The sequence below is a fragment of the Oncorhynchus kisutch genome, linkage group LG24 (genome assembly GCF_002021735.2).
Source record: "Oncorhynchus kisutch isolate 150728-3 linkage group LG24, Okis_V2, whole genome shotgun sequence".
NCBI lineage: Eukaryota > Metazoa > Chordata > Actinopteri > Salmoniformes > Salmonidae > Oncorhynchus > Oncorhynchus kisutch.
Window position 1 is genome coordinate 24,108,137 of NC_034197.2, and position 23,443 is coordinate 24,131,579.

At 41.7% G+C, this 23,443-nt stretch overlaps 1 protein-coding gene across 1 annotated transcript in view; it reads left to right on the forward strand.

Moving 5' to 3' along the window:
- The first annotated feature begins 9,630 nt into the window (after positions 1–9,630).
- LOC109869748 (piezo-type mechanosensitive ion channel component 2-like) overlaps positions 9,631–23,443 on the forward strand; it is a 34,019-nt gene continuing 20,206 nt past the window's right edge. Inside the window, exons 1-14 of the mRNA XM_031804357.1 lie at positions 9,631–9,694; positions 10,932–11,027; positions 13,852–13,953; positions 14,176–14,221; positions 14,316–14,469; positions 14,699–14,930; positions 15,173–15,386; positions 15,676–15,847; positions 17,095–17,157; positions 17,287–17,331; positions 17,489–17,630; positions 18,064–18,227; positions 18,819–19,197; positions 19,400–19,581. Coding sequence (XP_031660217.1) covers positions 9,631–9,694; positions 10,932–11,027; positions 13,852–13,953; positions 14,176–14,221; positions 14,316–14,469; positions 14,699–14,930; positions 15,173–15,386; positions 15,676–15,847; positions 17,095–17,157; positions 17,287–17,331; positions 17,489–17,630; positions 18,064–18,227; positions 18,819–19,197; positions 19,400–19,581 — 2,055 coding nt within the window. The remainder of the gene's footprint in view (positions 9,695–10,931; positions 11,028–13,851; positions 13,954–14,175; positions 14,222–14,315; positions 14,470–14,698; positions 14,931–15,172; positions 15,387–15,675; positions 15,848–17,094; positions 17,158–17,286; positions 17,332–17,488; positions 17,631–18,063; positions 18,228–18,818; positions 19,198–19,399; positions 19,582–23,443) is intronic.

Here is a 23,443-nt window from a genome sequence, read left to right on the forward strand (position 1 = left end):
TTACTGGACTGGAAATGAAATAGAATGCTCTGAGTACTGATCAATCCCGTACAGTCTACATCTGTATATCCAGGGGTTACATAGGCTGAGTTCTGCCACTTCAGAATGGAACTATAGAATTATAATTCTGAATTATAATCCCAATTTGATTATAATCCCAACTGTATGCTTTGATGGAATACAGCGTAGGCCACATTTGGGATAGAACATTTGTCCAATTTGGGTGACATTCTTACCCACACGACAAAGCCTTTCACTGACACCGTCTGCCACAATGTAAGACTTTATCATGTCAGATCTCCAAATCTGAATGTGAATCATGATTTCTATTATGAATCCATTTCATGGGCTGTATTTGGATATCCAATGGGACTCTTGTGTGTGTCACTGTCATTGTTCAGATTGTTTTATTTAATATCTTACTGGAATTCCATTTGGACAGTTCTCTGTATATAGAATGTCATCAAAAATGTCCCTGTTCATATTCTCAGTTTTGACTCAAAATCTCAATATATAGTTTTTCATCATCCCCAGTGGTTTGAAAGGTATTTAAATGAGATCATCTAGTAGGTTCTATGCTCTAGAGATGTATTGGTGTTCACATTTATAAACATCTCATGACTTCCATGCCATTGTCACCATACATTGTGATAATGTGTAGCCTAGATATCTGTGATGGTTTTAGCCTCTGTTGCTGTCACATCTTCTGGGCACTAGAGGGCAGTAATAACTTGGCTATTAACAAGGTATAATACCATGCACTACTAGTTTTCACGCTTTATTGTACAAATACAGTTTCAGCATATGGTAAAACACCTCATTCTATCATTACTCCGGTCATTCATGATATAATATGCAAATGCATTTGTCAGAATTTATGGAAGATTTGACTATTCTATCTTAAATATGGTTGAAAAACACTCAATTTATGTCTGAACATTGTAGACTTCAAATTGTAAATTCACCACATTTACCTGTATTTTTTAAGGAATTTTATCCCTCAAAAGCGCAAGAGAGATTTTGGCCTACTTATGTGGTTATTGTGTTGTGTTGTCAACAGTTTGACTGTAAAAATACTTTAAAGTACAACTTAAGTAGTTTTTTGGGGTTGTCACCTGCGCTCTCTCTCCGGCCTCTAGGTCACCAGGCTGCTCGTTATGGCGCACACCTGTCACCATCGTTACGCGCATCAGCACATAATGACACTCACCGGGACTCCATCACCTCATTGATTACCTGCCCTATATGTCACTCCCTTTGGTTCCCCAGGCGTCGTTGTTTCTGTTTCAGTTTCATGTCTGTCATGTTTTCACTTAATAAATTATTCACTCCCTAAACTTGCTTCCCGACTCCCAGCGCACTCGTTACAGGGTTACCTTTACTTTACTATTTATATTTTTGACAACTTTTACTACATTACTTCACTACATTATTAATGAAAATAACGTACTTTTTACTCCATATATTTTCCCTAACACCCAAAAGTGATCGTTACATTTGGAATTGTATTGATTTATTTTACCTTTATTTAACTAGGCAAGTCAGTTAAGAACAAATTCTTATTTTCAATGACGGCCTAGGAACAGTGGGTTAACTGCCTGTTCAGGGGAAAAACGACAGATTGATACCTTGTCAGCTCGGGGGTTTGAACTTGCAACCTTCTGGTTGCTCTAACCACTAGGCTACCCTGCCACCCCGAATGCTTAACAAGACAAGAAAATTGTCCAATTCACACACTTTTCAAGCGATCATCCCGACTGCCTCCGACCTAGTGGACTCACTAAACACAAATGCTTAATTTGTAAATGATGTCTGAGTGTAGTGTGCCCTTGGCTATCTGTACATTAAAAAAACAAGGTGCCATCTGGCTAAAAGGATTTAGAAATCATTTATACTTTTGAGACGTAAGTATATTTTAGCAATTACATTTCATTTTGATACTTATGTATATTTCAAACCAAATACTTTTAGACATTTTACTCAAGTATTTTACTGGGTGACTTTTTCATGAGTAATTTTCTATTTAGTTATCTTTACTTTTACTCAAGTATGACAATTGGGTTCCACCACTGACTAGAGGTCACACTTTTGGGTCATAGGTCACTGGTCACATGTATAGGCACACAGGTGATCAAGAAGTAGCGCTACACAGTCGTTACCATGTTCACCAGTAACAATTTTGGAATGATATGCGCTTACGGTAACTACATCTGCCAGTATGGAATTATTGATGTATTTTGCTGCTAATAAATAGGTAAAAAACCCAACCAAAGATCTATGTTTGGAAAGGGGTTTCTTTTGCAAGCATTTATGAACATCTGCAACCCTACCTGTGCCAAAGTGTAGAATTAGTCCTCTTGTGATACATCCATTAGCTCCCAATTGATAGCCACTACATGCCTAAGTAACCCTACAAACATGAGCAAGTGTGGATGGACTTCTCTGGTGGTGAGTGCATGATAAGCTCCTGAGTGGACCTATGCTTACTGAAAGGCCCTAAAAGCCCAGTAAGATATGGTAATCCTTTGGGCGTTAAGGTATGCTCTGGGGCATGCTGATGCTGCTGATCTGTTCGACTTTGGGGCATTGGGGTCAATTAGAGAAACTCTCCAAGGAACTGTGGTCCATCAGCAGAACAGATGGGAGTCCCTTTCCGTACCACTTTACCAAAAGCATTCATATGGCTGTTTTATGGTCCATATGGATGACATTGGATTTATGAACAGGCATAAGTAGTCTATGTAAGTAGTGGTATAAGTGAAATGATCCAGTTCATGTCATCAAACATTCAACGAACGATCCCACTGGCACAGATGCCAGTTCAACGACTAGTTTTGATGGACATTTGGTTTAGTTGTCAACTAACATAAATTCAATGTGAAAGCAACCAAAAATGCGATTGGATTTAAGTTAAAACTTGGTTGAAAAAGTAAGAAATTCCTTCACATTGATTACTTTTTGCAAATCCAATCAGTTGTCCACATTGATTAAATTTCATCACCTTGAATTTTTGTGTTGAAATGGTATTGCTAACCTAAATCACACTGTGTCCTGTGAACTAACTTTGAAGTTTTAATTTCTACTACTATTTTCCCCTCAGACATAGGAACACCTTCATGTCTTCACCTGAGAGCCTTTGTAATGGGTAGCCAATGGAGATATCAAATGGCGACCAAACCATTAACAAAGGTGCAAGTGTAATATCACTTTCTCCAGGATTGTAGTTGAAAGTCAAAGTATTCCTCCATTATAACACTTCATGACAGCCCGCTTGGAGTTTGCCAAAAGGCACCTAAAGAACTCTCAGACCATGAGAAACAAGATTCTCTGGTCTGATGAAACCAAGATTTAACACTTTGGCTTGAATGCCAAGAGTCACGTCTGGAGGAAACCAGGCACCGCTCATCATCTGGCCAATACCATTCCTACGGTGAAGCATGGTGGTGGCAGCATCATACTGTGTGGAACTGGAAGACTAGTCAGGATCAAGAGAAAGATGAATGGGGCAAAGTACAGAGAGATCCTTGATGAAAACCTAGCTCCAGAGTACTCAGGACCTCAGACTGAGTGGCCGAGCCAGAGCCCGAATTTGAAGTCGATCGAACATCTCTGGAGAAACCTGAAAATAGCTGTGCAGTGACGCTCCCCATCCAAGCTGACAGAGTTTGAGAGGATCTGCAGAGAAGAATAGGAGAAACTCCCCAAATACAGCTGTGCCAAGCTTGTAGCGTCATACCGAAGAAGACTCAAGGCTGTAATCACTTCCAAATGTGCTACAAACAAAGTACTGAGTAAAGGATCTGAATACTTGTATAAATGTAATACTTCAGTTTTTAATTTGTAATACATTTTCAAAAATGTCTAAAAACCTTTTTTTTGCTTTGTCATTATGGGTTATTGTGTGTAGATTGACGAGGGGGGGGATTCTTTAATACATTTTAGAATGAGCCTGTAACATAATAAAATGTGCAAAATGTGAAGGGGTCTGAATACTTTCCGAATGCACTGTTTATAATACATTGGAAGAGGCACTGTATATAATGTGTACATTGTACTTTGCTCAGTTCCCTTTCCTGTTAAATTTATTTTACCTTTATTTTACTAGGCAAGTCTGTTAAGAACAAATTCTTATTTTCAATGACGGCCTAGGAACAGTGGGTTAACTGCCTGTTCAGGGGCAGAACAACAGATTTGTACCTTGTCAGCTCAGGGATTCGAACTTGCAAACTTTCGGTTACTAGTCCAACGCTCTAACCACTAGGCTACCCTGCCGCCCCAAATAATTGTTTAATGATACGATTTTGTCTAAGAGGCAAGGCTACTTACTCTAACTTGGATAAGGCTTCTTACTCTAACTTGGACAAGGCTACTTACTCTAACTTGGACAAGGCTACTTACTCTAACTTGGACAAGGCTACTTACTCTAACTTGGACAAGGCTACTTACTCTAACTTGGACAAGGCTACTTACTCTAACTTGGACAAGGCTACTTACTCTTACTTTTGACTTATTCCTAAGAGTGACTATTGTGTCCAGGGGACAGTTCCCAACAGTTCTATAGTAACCCAGGCATCTGTAAGGCCCATTGGCCTCCTGCTTCCTTCCACATACACTAATAGTTCTCTCAGTCTACTCACAGCACTTTTAACTGCACTGTCAATTAAATATTAGTTGCATGCTCAGCACTCATTGGCGTAATCAATTTAAATCTTCCTCAGAGAGTAATTGAGTGGATTTCTCCTTGGTTAAAGACTTTACCTCCGGGCCTTGTTCTGATCCGGAACGGCCACTCGAACACAGTTGATTATGTTATCCCGTAGTTTGGTTTATAACATGATTACTATTTCAGCATGTAGTTAAGTTCACGGTAAGTGAATAACTCTAAATCTTGATAAGGTACAGTATCTCTAGACTGAATAATTTATAAATACACTACAGTTTGCTTGCTATATAGCAAAATGCATGTAAATGATAAATGAAAACCTTACTTTAAATGGGAGACAACCTAAAATAGTAGGATTCTATGGGAGATGAAAGCAAGCTATGAAACAAGAACGACTTTTCAGTGGAGATAATGGGGGGATGAACATTTTAAAACGCATTTCCTTCAATTCACAGTTTGCCATGGGGCAGAGAGAAAAATGTGCTGTTTTATAGCTCATCTCATGCTTTTCTTCACAGTTTGCCATGAGAATGAGAGAACATTTTGCAGTTTTAATGCTAATTTCCTGCTACTCTACACATTTTGCCATGAGGCTGAGAGAACATTTTGATGTTTTAAAGTAACTATCCAGTGAAAATCTCACATGCTGTTAACCAAATAATATTGCTGACTCATCATATATTCCTATTTGTGGCCAAAGCATAAATTCAAGAAAAAACACTTCAAAAACCTGACCTCAAACTTTTATCTCAAACAGACCATTTAAAAAATGCTTGCTATGTCCATATAAAGGATGATGTCATCCTCCTGAGGAGGATGAACTGATCAATCAGCAGTATACTTGTCTGAATATTTTTTATTACCGATATAAGCCCACACCATTCCAACACAGAAGAGCTAATTATAGGTCATATTTCAAAGAAATCTGCAAATCAAATCAAACTTTATTTGTCATAAAACATGTGTAGACCTTACCGTGAAATGCTTACTTACAAGCCCTTAACCAACAATGCAGTTCAATAAAGAGTAATGAAAATATTTAACAAATAAACTAAAGTAAAAAATAATAAAGTAACACAATAAAATAACAATAATGAATATACAGTGTGTACTGGTACCGAGTCAATGTGCGGGGTACAGGTTAGTCAAGGTCATTTGTACATGTAGGTAGGGATAAAGTGACTATGCATAGATAATAAACAGCGAGTAAAAACACTGTAAATAGTCTGGGTGGCCATTTGATTAATTGTTCAGCAGTCTTATGGCTTGGGGGTAGAAGGTTTTAAGGAGCCTTTTGGTCCTAGACTTGGTGCTCCGGTACCGCTTCCCATGTGGTAGTAGAGAGAACAGTCTATGACTTGGGTGACTGGAGTCTTTGACAGTATTTTGGGCTTTCCTCTGACATCGCCTAGCATATAGGTCCTGGATGGCAGGAAGCCTGGCCCCAGTGATGTAATGGGCCGTACGCACTACATTCTGTAGCGCCTAACAGTCAGATGCCGAGCAGTTGCCATACCAGGTGGTGATGCAACCGTTCAGGATGCTCTCGATGGTGCAGCTGTAGAACTTTTTGGGGTCCTGAAAATATTTGCATGGGTCCCCAGATCCTGCAAAAGTTGGTGATGTGGACACGAAGGAACTTTAAACTCTCAACCCGCTCCTCTCGATGTTAATGGGAGCCTATTCAGCCTGCCTTTTCCTGTAGTCCACAATCAGCTCTTTTGTCTTGCTCACATTGAGGGAGAGGTTGTTGTCCTGGCACCACACTGCAGGTCTCTGACCTCCTCCCTAGAAGCTGTCTCTTCATTGTCAGTAATCAGGCCTACCACTGTTATGTTGAGAATCAGTGTGGCAGACAACAACACGTTGCCTAGCCTTGCGACTTGGGGGCAGCTCGTCAGGAAGTCCAGGATCCAGTTGCAGAGGGAGGTGTTTAGTCCCAGGGTCCTTAGCTTAGTGATGAGCTTTGTGGGCATTATGGTGTTGAACACTGAGATGTAGTCAATAAACAGCATTCTCACATAGGTGTTCATTTTGTCCAGGTGGGAAAGGGCAGTGTGGAGTGCAATTGAGATTGCGTCATCTGTGGATCTGTTGGGGCAGTATACGAATTGGAGTGGGTCAGTGTATCTGGGCTGATAATGTTGACGTGAGCCTGGACTAGCCTTTTCAAAGCACTTCATGGCTACCGACGTGAGTGTTACGTGCGGTAATCATTTAGACAGGTTACATTCGCTTCCTTGGGCACAGGGACTATGGTGGTCTGCTTGAAACATTTAGGTATTACAGACTCGGGCAGGGAGAGGTTGAAAATGTCAGTGAAGACACTTGCCAGTTGGTCAGCGCATGCTTTGAGTACACGTCCTGGTAATTCGTTTGGCCCCACGGCTTTGTGAATGTTGATCTGTTTCAAGGTCTTGCTCACATCGGCTACGGAGAGCGTGATCACACAGCCATTCGGAACAGCTGGTGCTCTCATATGCATGCTTCAGTGTTGCTTGCCTCGAAGCGAGCATAAAAGGCATTTAGCTTGTCTGATAGGCTAGCGTCACTGGGCAGCTCGCGGCTTGGTCTCCCTTTGTAGTCCGTAATAGTTCAAGCTCTGCCACATCTGACGAGTGTCAGAGCCGGTGTAGTAGTATTCAATCTTAATCCTTTATTTGCGCTTTGCCTGTTTGATGGTTCGTCTGAGGGCATGGCAGTATTTCTTATGTGTACGGATTAGTGTCCCACTCCTTGAAAGCGGCAGCTCTAGCCTTTAGCTCGAGGATGTTGCCTGTAATCCATGGCTTCTGGGTTGGATATGTACATACGGTCACTGTGGGGATGACGTCGTCGATGCACTTTTTGATGAAGCCGATGACTGAGGTGGTATAATCCTCAATGCCACAGACTGAACATATTCCAGTCTGTGCTAGCAAAACAGTCCTGCAGCATAGCATCCGCGTCATCTGACCACTTCCGTATTGAGCGAGTCACTGGTACTTCCTGCTTCAGTTTTTGCTTGTTTTCAGGAATCAGGAGGATAGAATTATGTATGCGTCTGTGTGTGGAGTAAAGGTGGTCCCCTCTGGTTGCATATGTCACGTGCTGGTAGAAATGAGGTAAAACGGATTTAGGTTTGCCTGCATTAATTAAAGTCCCCGGCAACTAAGAGCGCCGAAACACTGGACAGTTACTTTGAAGCTGCAATATGGACCCAACCAAATTCACATAGAAATATGAGTTATATGTCTGACAGATTACCAGGACGCATACTCAGCGCATGTGCTGTCTAGCTGGTAAGTGTCTTCACTGACATTTTCAACGCCAAAGGTAACCTGTCTAAATGACTGTCACTCCGTTGCATGCACATCTGTAGCCATGAAATGCTATGAAAGGCTGGTTATAGCTCATCGTCCAAGACACCTTGGACAACCTCCAATTCACATCCCGCCCGAACAGATCCACGCAATCTCTATTGCACTCCACACTGCCCTTTCCCACCTGGACAAAAGGAACACCTACAGTACAAATGTAGTATCTTAATTTGATCACTATTTTCTTGCTGATAATTTTTTTCTGCACTGCACAGCAGCAGATCCACGCAATCTCTATTGCACTCCACACTGCACTTTCCCACCTGGACGAAAGGAACACCTACAGTACAAATGTAGTATCTTAATTTGATCACTATTTTCTTGCTGATAATTTTTTTCTGCACTGCACAGCAGCAAATGCAAACTTGTTGTGTATTTGAATTTTAAAAAGGATTCTAAAGTTTGTAATTTCTACTTTGATAAATCAGACTTCTTTTGCCCTAATGAAAATGTATCAACCTCTACAAAAATGTCTGTTAATTATAATCCACATAATAATTGTCTTGCTATAGCTTGATAAATATCCCTGCGATAACTGCAATTATTCCTTATTGCTCCGATCATTGACTAACAGTGAAATGTTTCCCCTCAGAGCTTCACATGTGCTTACAGTATCAACACCATGCTTGATTTACTTTGAAGGGACTCTAGACCTGCTCTATTATTGAGTCAGGGACAGACTAGGACCAGAAATCGGCCCGGGCAGGCCCACTGGGCTAAAGATGGACCCGTCCATCTGGCATTTGCCAGAATTGGCAGTCTGCCCCATCAGTGAGATCTCTTCATATTCAATAACATATTCCATGATCTCAGTGTTGATCTAAGATTGGATTAGTTTAGAACTCCAATATTTGAAGGTGCACGTTAATTGAATTGAATGACCTGATTACTAAATGTCCCTAGTAAAAAGAAAAACACGATGTGTAGCCTAGTTTCTCCACTCAGACAATTTGTTGTGTTCACCATGCGCTGCTGCCGCAGTCACTGGCTCTTAATGGCCTTACGGCCATGAATTTTAGATACACTTCCCCTCACCAGCAGAAACTTATGATGAGATGCAATAAAATACATGGGCCAGTCAAGAGCTTAAATAAAACACATCAATGTCCCATATTTTATTTGTATTGTATAGCTTGGTCTCTGTAACAGTAATTGACAATACCAACAAATGGCCACAAAGTGAAATAGTCTAGCCACATCTATGACTAAGTGTTTGATTTTGCGCTGCCTAATGAATACTCAGAGAGAGAGAGAGAGAGATGGAGAAAGAGGGGGTCAAAATAAGACTGAGGAAGAGAGTCACACATCTGCATCTAAAACCAACGAAACACCATTTAGTTCTTGCTCCTCTTGTCTTGGAACTTCCTTTCATTTTGACTGAAGCTCCTCTAAATCAGGACCGCTGAGTGGGATCATTCTTCCAATGTATCAATGTGCCTGGTCTTTCCAGTCCTGTCTGTCTGTGTGCTGAGGTCTGGGATTCTACTGTTCAAGCCAGTGTCTCTGCAGTAGGGAAATGTGTCAGAGGATGGGAGTTACCTACAGCCACAGGCAGCCTAGAGAGTAGTCTGAACAGAGAGCTGGGTGTCTCTCACATGCTAAGGAGACATGGCGGGGGATATTGTGGTGGGGATACTCTATAATTTAGTACTACCTCTTCTTCTGCTTGCAGGTAAGTTGGGTTTGGAAGAATGTAAGTTAAGAATTCAAGTGTTTGGTAATAATACAGCAGGATGGTGGACTTGTTAGTTATTTATTTCATAGCAGTGGTTTTTCCAGTTCAATTGAGAGATTTTTCTTTTATAAAGTGCTTAAAGAATACTGTTAGAAACACCATTTTGGACATGTTGTCTGGGGGAATGCAAAGATTAAGCCATTATTTCTTGTTTCCCCTGATGGTAATTCTTTGAGTGGACACAGAAACATTGTAATAATGTGAGCATGTAGTCATTGAGTAAATTGTGCCGTAAAACTGTAATGGGAAATAAAATGTTTGAGTTGTTGAATAGTATGTTTATTGTATTGTTCTGTTCTCAACAGTACAATATTGAGCATGTGAGTTCAGAGATGTGTGTAATTGTGCACTAAAATCAGATAACTTTGAACTTTTCAGATTGTGGAATTTTCACTTTGCCCTTAAATGACATCATTTCTGAGTATTCCTAAGGAGCATGTTGACAACTGGCCATGCCTCTCATAATGTTATATCAAGGATACAAAATCAACTCTGACCAAAATATTATTGCAGATCATTTTATGATGTATTTAGCTGTTGTATAAGAAAGGAAAAATAAACAAACAGGGAAACTTTTGCCTTTCACTTTTAAGACACATTTTCCATGTTAATTGTATTTTTTTAAAGTGTATTTTCTACCTCACCATCAAGTAAAGCAAATCAAGATTCCAAGTAATTTCAATAAGAAAGAAATATAATACTAATTAAATTATACTTTGTGTTTTGTATTATTAAAAGTTTTAAGTTCAAACTAGGATCCATGATTTTGTTGTCAGTTTCATTGGCATTGTTGGTTGAAGAAGACCAACAATAAAATAAAATGTGGTGTGACTAGTAAGCAGCATTATTTTTTAGCTAGCTACTTGTTAACTGTGTGATGGGGCTTTGTTCAGTCCAACACGTATGCATTTTGTACTAGTAGGTGCAATGGATCAGAGCATTCTATTACCAATTCCTTTTCTCTTTGATGGATGAAACAGTAGGCTATTTATTTCTAGCAGCTGTTGATTAATTATGGGTTTCTGTTTCAACTGTGCTTATTTGGAGATGGACTCAACATAATGAACAATCACATAAAATACAGCACCCAAGACAAAAATTACAGTATATACCTAGATATTATATTGTACATACAAATAAACATCCATGTAAAATCTTTGTTATCTCTCCATAGCGTCATCCTTCCGGTACAATGGTCTGTCTGTGGTGTATTTCCTTTTCCTGCTCACCCTTCCCCTGCTGCCAAACCCCTCTCTCACCTCCATGCAAGGTAAGACCTCAGAGGAACATCACTGGGTCTGAAATGGCACCTCAAGTTCTAGACTTTTATTCCAAGTTACACTGTCTTTTGTTCTGTGCTACAGGGTCCTCTATATGTTTTAATGTTTGCTAATAAACACCATGTTTGATCAATGTGGCCCTTGGGAGACAAATCATTTTAATGTTTGCTAATAAACACCATGTTTGATCAATGTGGCCCTTGGGAGACAAATCATTTTAATGTTTGCTAATAAACACCATGTTTGATCAATGTGGCCCTTGGGAGACAAATCATTTTAACGTTTGCTAATAAACACCATGTTTGATCAATGTGGCCCATGGGAGACAAATCATTTTAACGTTTGCTAATAAACACCATGTTTGATCAATGTGGCCCTTGGGAGACAAATCATTTTTATGTTCATGTTTATTGGGCTGCCTGTCTATTATTTATAGAATAGTGTTAAATTACACTCATAGGGTTCTTCGGATTGTTCACATTGGGGAACCCTTTTTGGTGCTAGGTAGAAACCTTTGCAAAGGTTCCTACCTAGAACCCTCTATGTAGGGTTCTCATAGAACCCTCTGTTTAAGGTTCTGCCTGGATCCCTCTATGAAAGGTCCTACCAAGAACCATTTTATAATCTAAAGATTCTTACTAGAACCATCTATGAAGGGTTCTACCGATAACCGTTTTTATCTTTGGAGGGTTCTTCCTATAACCGTCTATGAATGGTTCCACCAGCCTCATTAGCCTTTAAAATAACATTCTTTAGAACAACAATTACATATATCAAAATGCCTTTATTTGAGGGCCTGCTTATACCCTCACACATCAGGCTTGGAAGTCACATTATGCTGGCTTGCAAATAGATGTGTAATTCCTACTGGATTCTAGCCAGAGTCAGGATATCCAACAAATTGAAATTTTTATCATCCGCAACCTGCATTACAGAATGACTGCTAGGGTAGGGAAGATTGAATACTGAGACTACCTCAATCATCTAAACTAGAACTACAATCCCAGTAACGGGCATAATAAGTTGTGTGTAATAAGTACTAACAGATTGGATTAGTTTAAAAAAAGGTTATTTATCTTTGTGTATCATAAAATGTATCAACCAATCAATGTACATGCAAAAACACAGATATTAAAACAAACAATTCTGAAAATAACCCACAATAGAGCATGCTGGGAAATATGGCTCCATGTAGAACCTTTCTTGCCTTCCAAAGAACCCTTCTTGCCTTTCAAAAAATCATTCTTGCCTTCCAAACAATCATCGTAGGATGTTAAAGGTTCTAGGTAGAACCCTATCCCTCCACAAAGAACCCTTTTGGAACCCTTTTTTTTCTAAGAGTGTTGCAGTGTGTGTGTGTGTGTTGTGTGTGCAAGTTTGTGTGATTCCTCAACTCATATTGACCAACATACAAACGTGGGTGCATTCTATTGTATGTTTATCAATAAAGTTGATGAATTAAAATATTGTCTGTGTACTTTGTAAAGGGATGTAGCCAGTATGGCCTGATCTATAATGTATAACCTACTAATTACATACTGTAGTGGGATGAAATGTTGTGGTGTCAGCGTTTGCGAGATGGTTGCATGCGGGACTGTTAGCCTTTTTCTCTTTAAAAGCTTTGTTGATCATTTTTCAATCTTTGTCTTGCTAATATGACACCACCCCTGGGTTGAGTGGTCAGGGGTGGGGTGCAGAGATTAAACACATCATACTGAAGCAGAATTGACCGGCCTTCACTTAGTAGAGCAGAAATGAAACAAAGCTTTTAGTAAAAACCCGGGCATCGGAAGCCCATTTGCTGGCTCAGCTAATGCTGCACCATTCCACCAGGCCTTGTTTTCACTCTTCTCTCTTAATTATAGGGGTCAGCCTCTGTTAATATGCCACTGATGTCTTACTGCTCTGTTCTGTTCGGTTATTGCCTACAACGGAAATTGTTGGCTTTTGTTGGTGTTGAATATTTTAACATTTCAAGAACACCCCTTAATATAAAGAAAAGACATACACATTTCCAAGAGCATTATAAATCTTTGTCTTCATAGATTCTGTATGTATTCGATGTACACACACAATTAAACTGAAACCAAATGTCTTTGTTAAGTACAACTGTTATCTTTTTTTGATTGAATTTGTTCTGCTGTTCAGGGGAATCCAGAACCATGAAGCCTACTTTATTAAACTATCAATCACAGAAACTGCTCTTAAGACACAGAATGACTCCGTGGTTTAAATACTGCTGTTAGGCATCCTTTGGAAAGGCAGAATGTGACCATCCTCGTTTAGTAAGCACAGCTCACTATGTATCTGTAAGTACAGAGACCTATAGTATCTGCATTCCCACAGTAGACTCTACCACTAGCCTCAGCCATTAAGATGGGGGAAAATTGAGTAAAAAAGGCCATTAAAAGTAACAGCCTAATTACATGTAGTTTAATTTTGTCATTCATTTTTTATTTAACCAGGCAAGTTAGTTAAGAACAAATTCTTACTTTCAATGACAGCCTAGGAACAGTGGGTTAACTGCCTTGTTCAGGGGCAGAATGACAGATTTGAACCTTGTTAGCTCAGGGATTTGATCTTGCAACCTTTCGGTTATGAGTCCAATGCTCTAACCACTAGGCTACCTGCCTGTGAACCCCCTATGGATGATAACAGAATACCGACTGGCTGATCTGAATACATTGTATGTGTCTTGGAGGGGTAGGGAATAGGAAGAAAGACATATTATTTCTCACAAAAATTGAAAGTGAAGTTTCCATTCTATTCTATTCTCCCCCAATAATCTGTGTCTCTGGTCTTCTATTTCTGAAGGAAAAACAGGGACGTTCCTGCTGCTCATCTGTTCTACCAGCGTGACGTTTCTGGCTCTACAGTGTTTCATGCAGATCACTTTTGCCTATGTGCCTCAGTATGGTAAGATAACACCAGCCTCTATCGGCTCACTGAGTTACTAACAAAAAATACTCTGAGATGCTGCTGGACAGCAACCAAAAGAGAGACAGATGTTTTTTTTTGCCTTTTCATACACGGAGAGTATAATGAACTTACTCATTCAAGAAAACATTTATGAGGGTGGATGTTGCTTTGGAATTTTGCTGATAAGACGAGACTTGATTTCTATTTGTTGTTCAACAGAGAACGAATATTGGGAGAATATTCTCTACCATCTGGGCATTGTACGGTATGTCAACATTTTCTTTACTTTTCAAAAACGGACTTTGGTGTTTTTTCTAATGTGGGTGTTGTTAATCACTTGTTGTGTGTTGTGTCCCCAGGTTCAGTTTGGTGGATGCAGGGAACATTGTGCGTCTCTTAGCCCCTGATCTGGGGCTCTTCCTGTCAGCGCTCTTCATACTGCGCCTGATCAGGAAGCTGCTGCGCCCCACACCCCAACTTAACCAGAACTGTATCGCACCCTCTGACCCTGAGGTATGCACATGGCCAATTTCACCTGCCTCTTTTGTTCAATTCACAGTTCACAGAAGTTGAACCATTATTGTTTTAAATGAGAGTGTTAGAAATGTACATCATACATTCCAATATGTTGTAAAGAATTTGAATGCAGTATTTCAACACTTCTTCTCTAGTGGTTTGAACATGGAACTCCTTTAGATTGAATCTGTTACAAAGTCAAATGTTGTTATGTCTGTCAAACTAGTGCTCTTTTGACAAGCAGGATGTGGAGATGTCCGACTCAGAGTCTGAGGTCGGCAGTGAAGTCACAGACGGCTCGTCTTATGACAGCTCGGATGAAAGCATAGCGGTGCCGGCAGCCCTTCCTCAGTTTGTCCAGAAGTTCATGGCATTTTCCCTTGGACTGCGCCTCTTGCTGTCCGCCATCATGAACACAGCAGGGAAAGTAGTGGTCACCATACTACTAGGGCTGGCAGGTACATCTCAAAAGGCTTTCCTTTCCTTGCTGTGGATTGTAATCTAATTCATTGCATTCAAAGAAGTCACTTTTGACTCTTATGTACTATTCTTGCGAGCCAGACTCAAAGTCTTGCATTGGCTCAGCCTTCTCCGCTGTATAGCCCAGCCAAATTAAGGCAACTCATTTACTATCTGCTCCCCCACACTACCATAATCTTCTCCTTTCTCCCCTTGACTGGTGCTAATCCCCATGTACCAGGCATCGCTCTGCCCTCCCTGACCTCAGTGGTATATTTCGGGACGTTCCTGGGCCTGGTGTGGTGGTGGGTTTTTCTCCACTCCCTCAGCTTGCTGCTCTTCGGTACCCTCTGTGTGATGATGGCTATATTCAGCGCCGGTCACCTGTTGAGCCTCTACCTGTACCAGCTGCCCCTGGCCCAACAGATCGTACCCCCACAGGACATCTACGCCAGGTAGGGCCACGGGACCAGGATGTAGCATCACAGGATACTGGCTGGACACTGACTATACAGATACACACAGTCCTTTTTACCATATTGGTTTGCGGGCTGAAACCCAGCCACTGAAAAACTTATTGTATTTATTCATATTGTTGAAATAGAAAATAATGACACACTCTACTACACTGGACACAGACATACACAAATCCCTGTTCAATTTCATAAACTGATACATGCCATCTATCCACTGTGAATATTGTTTGTTAACCGATCTGGTGCATCTCTCTCTGATTTTGTTCAGGCTGTTTGGTATAACAGCGGTCATCCAAACCAATGAGACTGAGCCATACAGTCTGGGTCTGCAGCCAGACATCAGCTGGCCTGTCCTCACCAACCCCATGGTGCTGCTGCTCCTTTATTACACACTAGTGGCTCTGCTGCACAAGTGGGTCAACATCACTGAGGAGGAGGAGGTACTTCAACTAAGACTGAGGCACCAATGCAACTAAGAGGCCTAAGTTATTAATTGTGTCCGAAATGGCACCCTATTCCCTAAGTAGAATATGTGGACAACTACAAATACCTAGGTATCTGGTTAGACTGTAAACTCTCCTTCCAGACTCACATCAAGCATCTCCAATCCAAAGTTAAATCTAGAATTGGCTTCCTATTTCGCAAACAAAGCATCCTTCACTCATGCTGCCAAACATACCCTTGTAACACTGACCATCCTACTGATCCTCGACATCGGCGATGTCATTTACAAAATAGCCTCCAAAACCCTACTCAATAAATTAGATGCAGTCTATCACAGTGCCATCCGTTTTGTCACCAAAGCCCCATATACTACCCACCACTGCGACCTGTACGCTCCCGTTGGCTGGCCCTCGCTTCATACTCGTCACCAAACCCACTGGCTCCAGGTCATTTACAAGACCCTGCTAGGTAGAGTCCCCCTTATCTCAGCTCGCTGATCACCATAGCAGCACCCACCTGTAGCACGCGCTCCAGCAGGTATATCTCTCTGGTCACCCCCAAAACCAATTATTCCCATCCAGTTCTCTGCTGCTGACTGGAACGAACTACAAAAATCTCTGAAACTGGAAACACTTATCTCCCTCACTAGCTTTAAACACCAGCTGTCAGAGCAGCTCACAGATTACTGCACCTGTACATAGCCCATCTATAATTTAGCCCAAACAACTACCTCTCCCCCTACTGTATTTATTTATTTATTTTGCTCCTTTGCACCCCATTATTTCTATCTCTACTTTGCACATTCTTCCACTGCAAATCTACCATTCCAGTGTTTTACTTGCTATATTGTATTTTTTTGCCTTTACCTCCCTTATCTCACCTCATTTGCTCACATTGTATATAGACTTTTTTTTCCTACTGTATTATTGACTGTCTGTTTGTTTTACTCCATGTGTAACTCTGTGTTGTTATATGTGTCGAACTGCTTTGCTTTATCTTGGCCAGGTCACAGTTGTAAATGAGAACTTGTTCTCTACCTCTTTAAATAAAGGTGAAATAAAATAAAAATTAGTTCACCACTATATGGCTAGGGCTCTATATAGTGTATAGGGTGTCATTTCATATGCAGCCAATGAGTTGTTAAATGAAAGAAAAATGGGGTTTAAGTTGCTGGTTTATGCTTTACTGGACGTGTTCATTGTGTGTCAGTCATTTCATGGTGCTGTCTGTGTATTTCTGCCAGGGTACTCTGGAGAAGTCTGAGAGTCCAGTAGAATCCCTTGAGGATCCCCCCAGCTTCTCCAAGGTCTTATTCATCTCAGGAGACAGACTGGAGGTGTTAAAATCTTCTACATTTCCCAATCTAGCCTCTTGTAGTGTTACCAACATGATTCTACAGATTTCTTGAACAGTTGTCTTTCTTTGTCTATCACAGCTACTGACCAGTATGGATGATGAAGCGTACATGCCAGACGAGGAGGTACATGAACTACTTTCTGCTCTCCCAATGTACTCCAAATTGTTGTTGTTATAACTACTTTAAAGAGACTTTAAATGTCTGGTTAGACACTGTAAATTTGATGTGCATCACTTATCTTCAAAGCCAAAATTCATAGTAAACAGTTTTTCCTCTGCAGCCAATGGTTTTACTGATGAGCAGATCATGGCATGACCTGAGAGGACAGGAGATGGGGTCACTGATGGGAGCGCCAGCGGCAGGATATACAAACTGCTACCCTCCACCACAATATGAAGGAATAGACTTGGCACCCTCACAAGGTAGATGGTCACATTGTTTTGGTCACATTTTATTTGGATAGTCCGGAATGCTTATCTGTTGATAAGCACCTGCTTGCTAATGTTACGGTTAGGGTTACGGTTAGGTTTAGAATAAGGGTAAGGGTTAAGTTTAGGGTTAGATTAAAGGTTAAGGTTAGGGTTTGAGGTAGGGTTAGGATTAGTAAATAGTTTAAATGTTACTGATAGTCTGTAGAGAATCTACAGATGGACTGTCCAAATAGTGTTACCGTATTATTTATATCTACCTGAATATTTTGATCTTACCCAGTCATGAATAAATGGTAGTAAACTGATATTGAATAAATATCCCTCAGTAGTGTAGAAACTGACATGGCACAGTTTTAAAATATGCCAATTATATGGAATAGAAACTCTTCTAAACTCCTTCCTCCAGCTGTTTCTCCTCTCTCAGAGTCAGAGGAGTTGAAAGAGATGAGTGAGGAAGAGAAGGAGAGGAGTGAGGTGTCTATGAGTGATACAGAGACTGTTCCCACCCCTCCTGGCCCCAGTGGACTGGTTGTGTTCGGCTTGTTCATCATGAAGCACAGCTACGTCAGCGCACTCATCATCATGATGGTAAACCACTTTAGTTACTGAACAATTAACTTTCCGAAAACAATTCCTTTAAAAGTCTAACTGAATAGAGATCAATTACCTTCACATCTCTGTAACATAAACATGGTTATACAACTACACTAGGAGAAAAAAAAGTGCTATCTACAACCTAAAAGGGTTCTTCAGATGTCCCCATAGCAAAATCCTATGAAGAACCCTTTTTGGTTCCAGGTAGAACTGTTTCGGGTTCCATGTAGAACCCATTCCTCAAAGGGTTCTCACATGGCACCCAAAAGGGTTCTCCTATGGGGACAGCTGAAGAACCCTTTTGGAACCCATTTTTCTAAGAATGTATTTAAGATGGGTAGAGTGTCAGCGGCAGGTAGCCGAGTGGTTAGAGCATTGGGACAGTAACTGAAAGGTTGCTGGATGGAAACCTCGAGCTGACAAGGTAAAAATCTGTTGTTCTTCCCCTGAGCAAGGCGTTTAACCCACTGTTCCCCGGGTGCTGAAGATGTGGATGTCGATTAAGGCAGCCCCCCACACCTCTGATTCATTCTGTTGGATAACTGACTAGGTATCCCTGTGTCCTGTGTTCCTTCAACCCCTCAGGTGTGGAGCATCACCTATAACAGCTGGCTGACGTTTGCCCTGCTGGTGTGGTCGTGTCTGATCTGGATAATGCGTGACCGTCGGCGCTACGCCATGATGAGTGCTCCCTTCCTGGCAGTGTACGGCACCGTGCTGCTACTGCTTGCCTTCCTGAGCAGTCTGAGGCTGCGGAGGAACGAGCTATACCCTGACCTAGCCCACGCTGTGCTGGTAGATTTTGACATGGCCAGTTACCCAGCACCCTGCGTCCACCTGGGAGCCAAGGTGTTCTACGCCTTTAGCTTCTTGCTTCTGTTCCGTCAACAACTGAAGGAGAAACAGGAAGAGCAGGATCTGAAGGAGTCAGAAGAGTCTCTGGATGAAGTCAAAGTGCTACCACGTCTGGACTCTTCTCCTTTTATGCATACTTTATGGATTCAAACTGATAAAGTCACATTCTCTAATACAGTAACAAATGCATTAGAAATGAAAATGATATTGTACCCAGGTGTCTGTAACATTCTTCACTGAACAGTGCTCTAACCCACAGAGGTGTTTGACCCTTTGAACCAGTTCTATGTTGTGTTCCTCCTCTCTCTTAGCGGATGAAGGTGATACCTCCCTCATAATGGAGATGCTGGGTTCAGCGGTCAAGGGAACCCTGGTGAAGTACTGGATCCTGTTCTGCTGCTCCATGTTCTTTGTGGTCAGCTTCTCCGGGAAGGTGATGGTCTACAAGATCCTCTACATTGTGCTGTTCCTCTTCTGTGTCGTCCTCTATCAGGTGGGCCTCATACTTACTTCTAGATAATGTTAAACCAATGTAGTTGTGTACACTACACAGGAAATACCATATGGATTGTGCTATATAAATCAAGTTTATATTATATAAGATTCTATCTACAATGTTATTAAAAAGAGAAGGGTGAAACTGAGTGAAAGATTGTGTCAAATGAAAATTGTTTGATTTAAGAGCCGTAAAATCTAGTTGACCAAAAAGTTAATTTCAGACCCTCGCTCTGTAAATACAGTACCTTATCACTGACCCCACTCACCCTTACACAGTATGATTGTCTCACACTCTAGTGATGCTACTGATATGGTAATTAACTAACTAACTAACTAATAGTCATCATTAGCTGTTTACGGCACTTAAGAAGCGAAGAGGGTCAACAAAATGTTATGACACATTTACTGCCCCTTCGCATCCAATACCTCAAAGACAGCTCGAGACTCTCATCAATACAGATCCGGTTATGAATATTGATCCTACTTCGTAAACACAGACACAAAACATTTATGCTGCTGTTTTCCTGGTTTCCCTCCCCATCTTGTATTTCTGCTGACCTTTTAGCTCTGAGCACTTACAGAAGCTTAATGGCTTAACTACGACCCCACACCACACATACTGTAAGGAAGCCAATATTACCCTTTTGTTTATCATTGCCAGCAGCATAGTTGTTTCACATACAGTCTGACTGAGGGTAAATACACTGCTCCAAAAAATAAAGGGAACACTTAAACAACACAATGTAACTCCAAGTCCATCACACTTCTGTGAAATCAAACTGTCCAATTAGGAAGCAACACTGATTGACAATAAATGTCACATGCTGTTGTGCAAATGGAATAGACAACAGGTGGAAATTATAGGCAATTAGCAAGACACCCCCAATAAAGGAGTGGTTCTGCAGGTGGGGACCACAGACCACTTCTCAGTTCCTATGCTTCCTGGCTGATGTTTTGGTCACGTTTGAATGCTGGCGGTGCTTTAACTCTAGTGGTAGCATGAGACAGAGTCTACAACCCACACAAGTGGCTCAGGTATTGCAGCTCATCCAGGATGGAACATCAATGTGAGCTGTGGCAAGAAGTTTTGCTGTGTCTGTCAGCATAGTGTCCAGAGCATGGAGGTGCTACCAGGAGACAGGCCAGTACATCAGGAGACGTGGAGGAGGCCGTAGGAGGGCAACAACCCAGCAGCAGGACCGCTACCTCCGCCTTTGTACAAGGAGGAGCAGGAGGAGCACTACCAGAGCCCTGCAAAATTACCTCCAGCAGGCCACAAATGTGCATGTGTCTGCTCAAACGGTCAGAAACAGACTCCATGAGGGTGGTATGAGGGCCCGACGTCCACAGGTGGGGGTTGTGCTTACAGCCCAACACCGTGCAGGACGTTTTTAATTTGCCAGAGAACACCAAGATTGGCAAATTCGCCACTGGCGCCCTGTGCTCTTCACAGATGAAAGCAGGTTCACACTGAGCACATGTGACAGACGTGACCGTCTGGAGACGCCTTGGAGAACGTTCTGCTGCCTGCAACATCCTCCAGCATGACCAGTTTGGCGGTGGGTCAGTCATGGTGTGGGGTGGCATTTCTTTGGGGGGCCGCACAGCCCTCCATGTGCTCGCCAGAGGTAGCCTGACTGCCATTAGGTACAGAGATGAGATCCTCAGACCCCTTGTGAGACCATATGCTGGTGCGGTTGGCCCTGGGTTCCTCCTAATGCAAGACAATGCTAGACCTCATGTGGCTGGAGTGTGTCAGCAGTTCCTGCAAGAGGAAGGCATTGATGCTATGGACTGGCCCGCCCGTTCCCCAGACCTGAATCCAATTGAGCACATCTGGGACATCATGTCTCGCTCCATCCACCAACGCCACATTGCACCACAGACTGTCCAGGAGTTGGCGGATGCTTTAGTCCAGGTCTGGGAGGAGATCCCTCAGGAGACCATCCGCCACCTCATCAGGAGCATGCCCAGGCATTGTAGGGAGGTCATACAGGCACATGGAGGCCACACACACTACTGAGCCTCATTTGGACTTGTTTTAAGGACATTACATCAAAGTTGGATCATCCTGTAGTGTGGTTTTCCACTTTAATTTTGAGTGTGACTCCAAATCCAGACCTCCATGGGTTGATACATTTGTTTTCCATTGATAATTTTTGTGTGATTTTGTTGTCAGCACATTCAACTATGTAAAGAAAAAAGTATTTAATAAGAATATTTCATTCATTCAGATCTAGGATGTGTTATTTTAGTGTTCCCTTTATTTTTTTGAGCAGTGTAGATATTGTGCATATTGCTGCATTACATTTAATAATTTAGTTATTATTATGTATATAAATTGTGAATGTGTAATTAACATATGAAGACAGGGGACACATTCTTTTCACACCACTTTGATACAGCTAATACTGGAAGTGATTTTTGTAGCAGGTTAGCAGAGCATTTTCACTAACCCTAACCCTTTTCCTAGCCTTAACCTAATTCTCCTAACCTGCTAAGTTAATTCTCCCAACCTAATGCGTAAGTTTTCCTAACCTGCTAAAAAAGTAACTTCTGGTCGTACACTCTTAGAAAAAAAGGGGCTAACCCATCAGAGTCCCTGGGTTCGCGCCCAGGCTCTGTCGTAACCGGCCGCGACCGGGAGGTCCGTGGGGCGATGCACAATTGGCCTAGCATCGCCCGGGTTAGGGAGGGCTTGGTCGGTCGGGGTGTCCTTGTCTCATCGCGCACCAGCGACTCCTGTGGCGGGCTGGGCGCAGTGTGCGCTAACCAAGGTGGCCAGGTGCACGGTGTTTCCTCCGGCACATTGGTGCGGCTGGCTTCTGGGTTGGATGCACGCTGTGTTAAGAAGCAGTGCAGCTTGGTTGGGTTGTGTATCGGAGGACGCACGACTTTCAACCTTCATCTCTCCCGAGCCCGTACAGGAGTTGTAGCGATGAGACAAGATAGTAGCTACTACAACAATTGGATACCACGAAATTGGGGAGAAAAAGGGGTAAAAAAATAATAATAATTAAAAAGGGGCTAAGTAGAACCATAAGGGGCTCGAACCTTTTTTAATGCTGTGTAGAACCCTTTGCAGAGGGTTCTATCTAAAATCCTCTATATAGGGTTCTTCAAAGAACCCCTTGTGTATGGTTCTACCTAGAACCCTGAATGAAGGGTTCTGCCTAGAACCCATTATAAAGCGGTTATCATCGAAAGGTTCTTCCTAGAACTGTCTGTGAAGGGTTCTACCGAGAACCCTTTTATCTTTGGAGGGTTCTTCTTAGAACCCGCTATGAGCAGTTCCAACAGCCTTATTAGCCTTTACAATTGCATTATTTATGATAATACATTACATATATCATAAGGCCTTTATTTGAGGGGCTAATAATACCCTGACATAGTGATGTTGCCATATCAGGCCTGCAAGTCACATTATGCTGGCTTGCAAAGTGATGTGTAATTCCTATTGGAATCCAGAGTTATTACCTCTACAGGATCTTTGCCCCTTTGTTAACCTCTACAGGATCTTTGTATTATCTTTCACCAGATCTAGTGTGTTATATTCTCCTACATTAACTTCACATTTCCACAAACTTCAAAGTGTTTCCATTAAAATGGTATCAAGAATATTCATATCCTTGCATCAGGTCCTGAGCTACAGGCAGTTAGATTTGGGTATGTCATTTTATGCGAAGATGGATAAAAAGGGTTGGATCCTTACCTGCAACCTGAATTCAGTTCCGTGTAACACGGAACCCAAACCATCTGCGCGCGTGCGCCATCGTGCATACATTTATTTTGTCCCCCCACACCAAACGCGATCATGACACACAGGTTAAAATATCAAAACAAATTCTGAACCAATG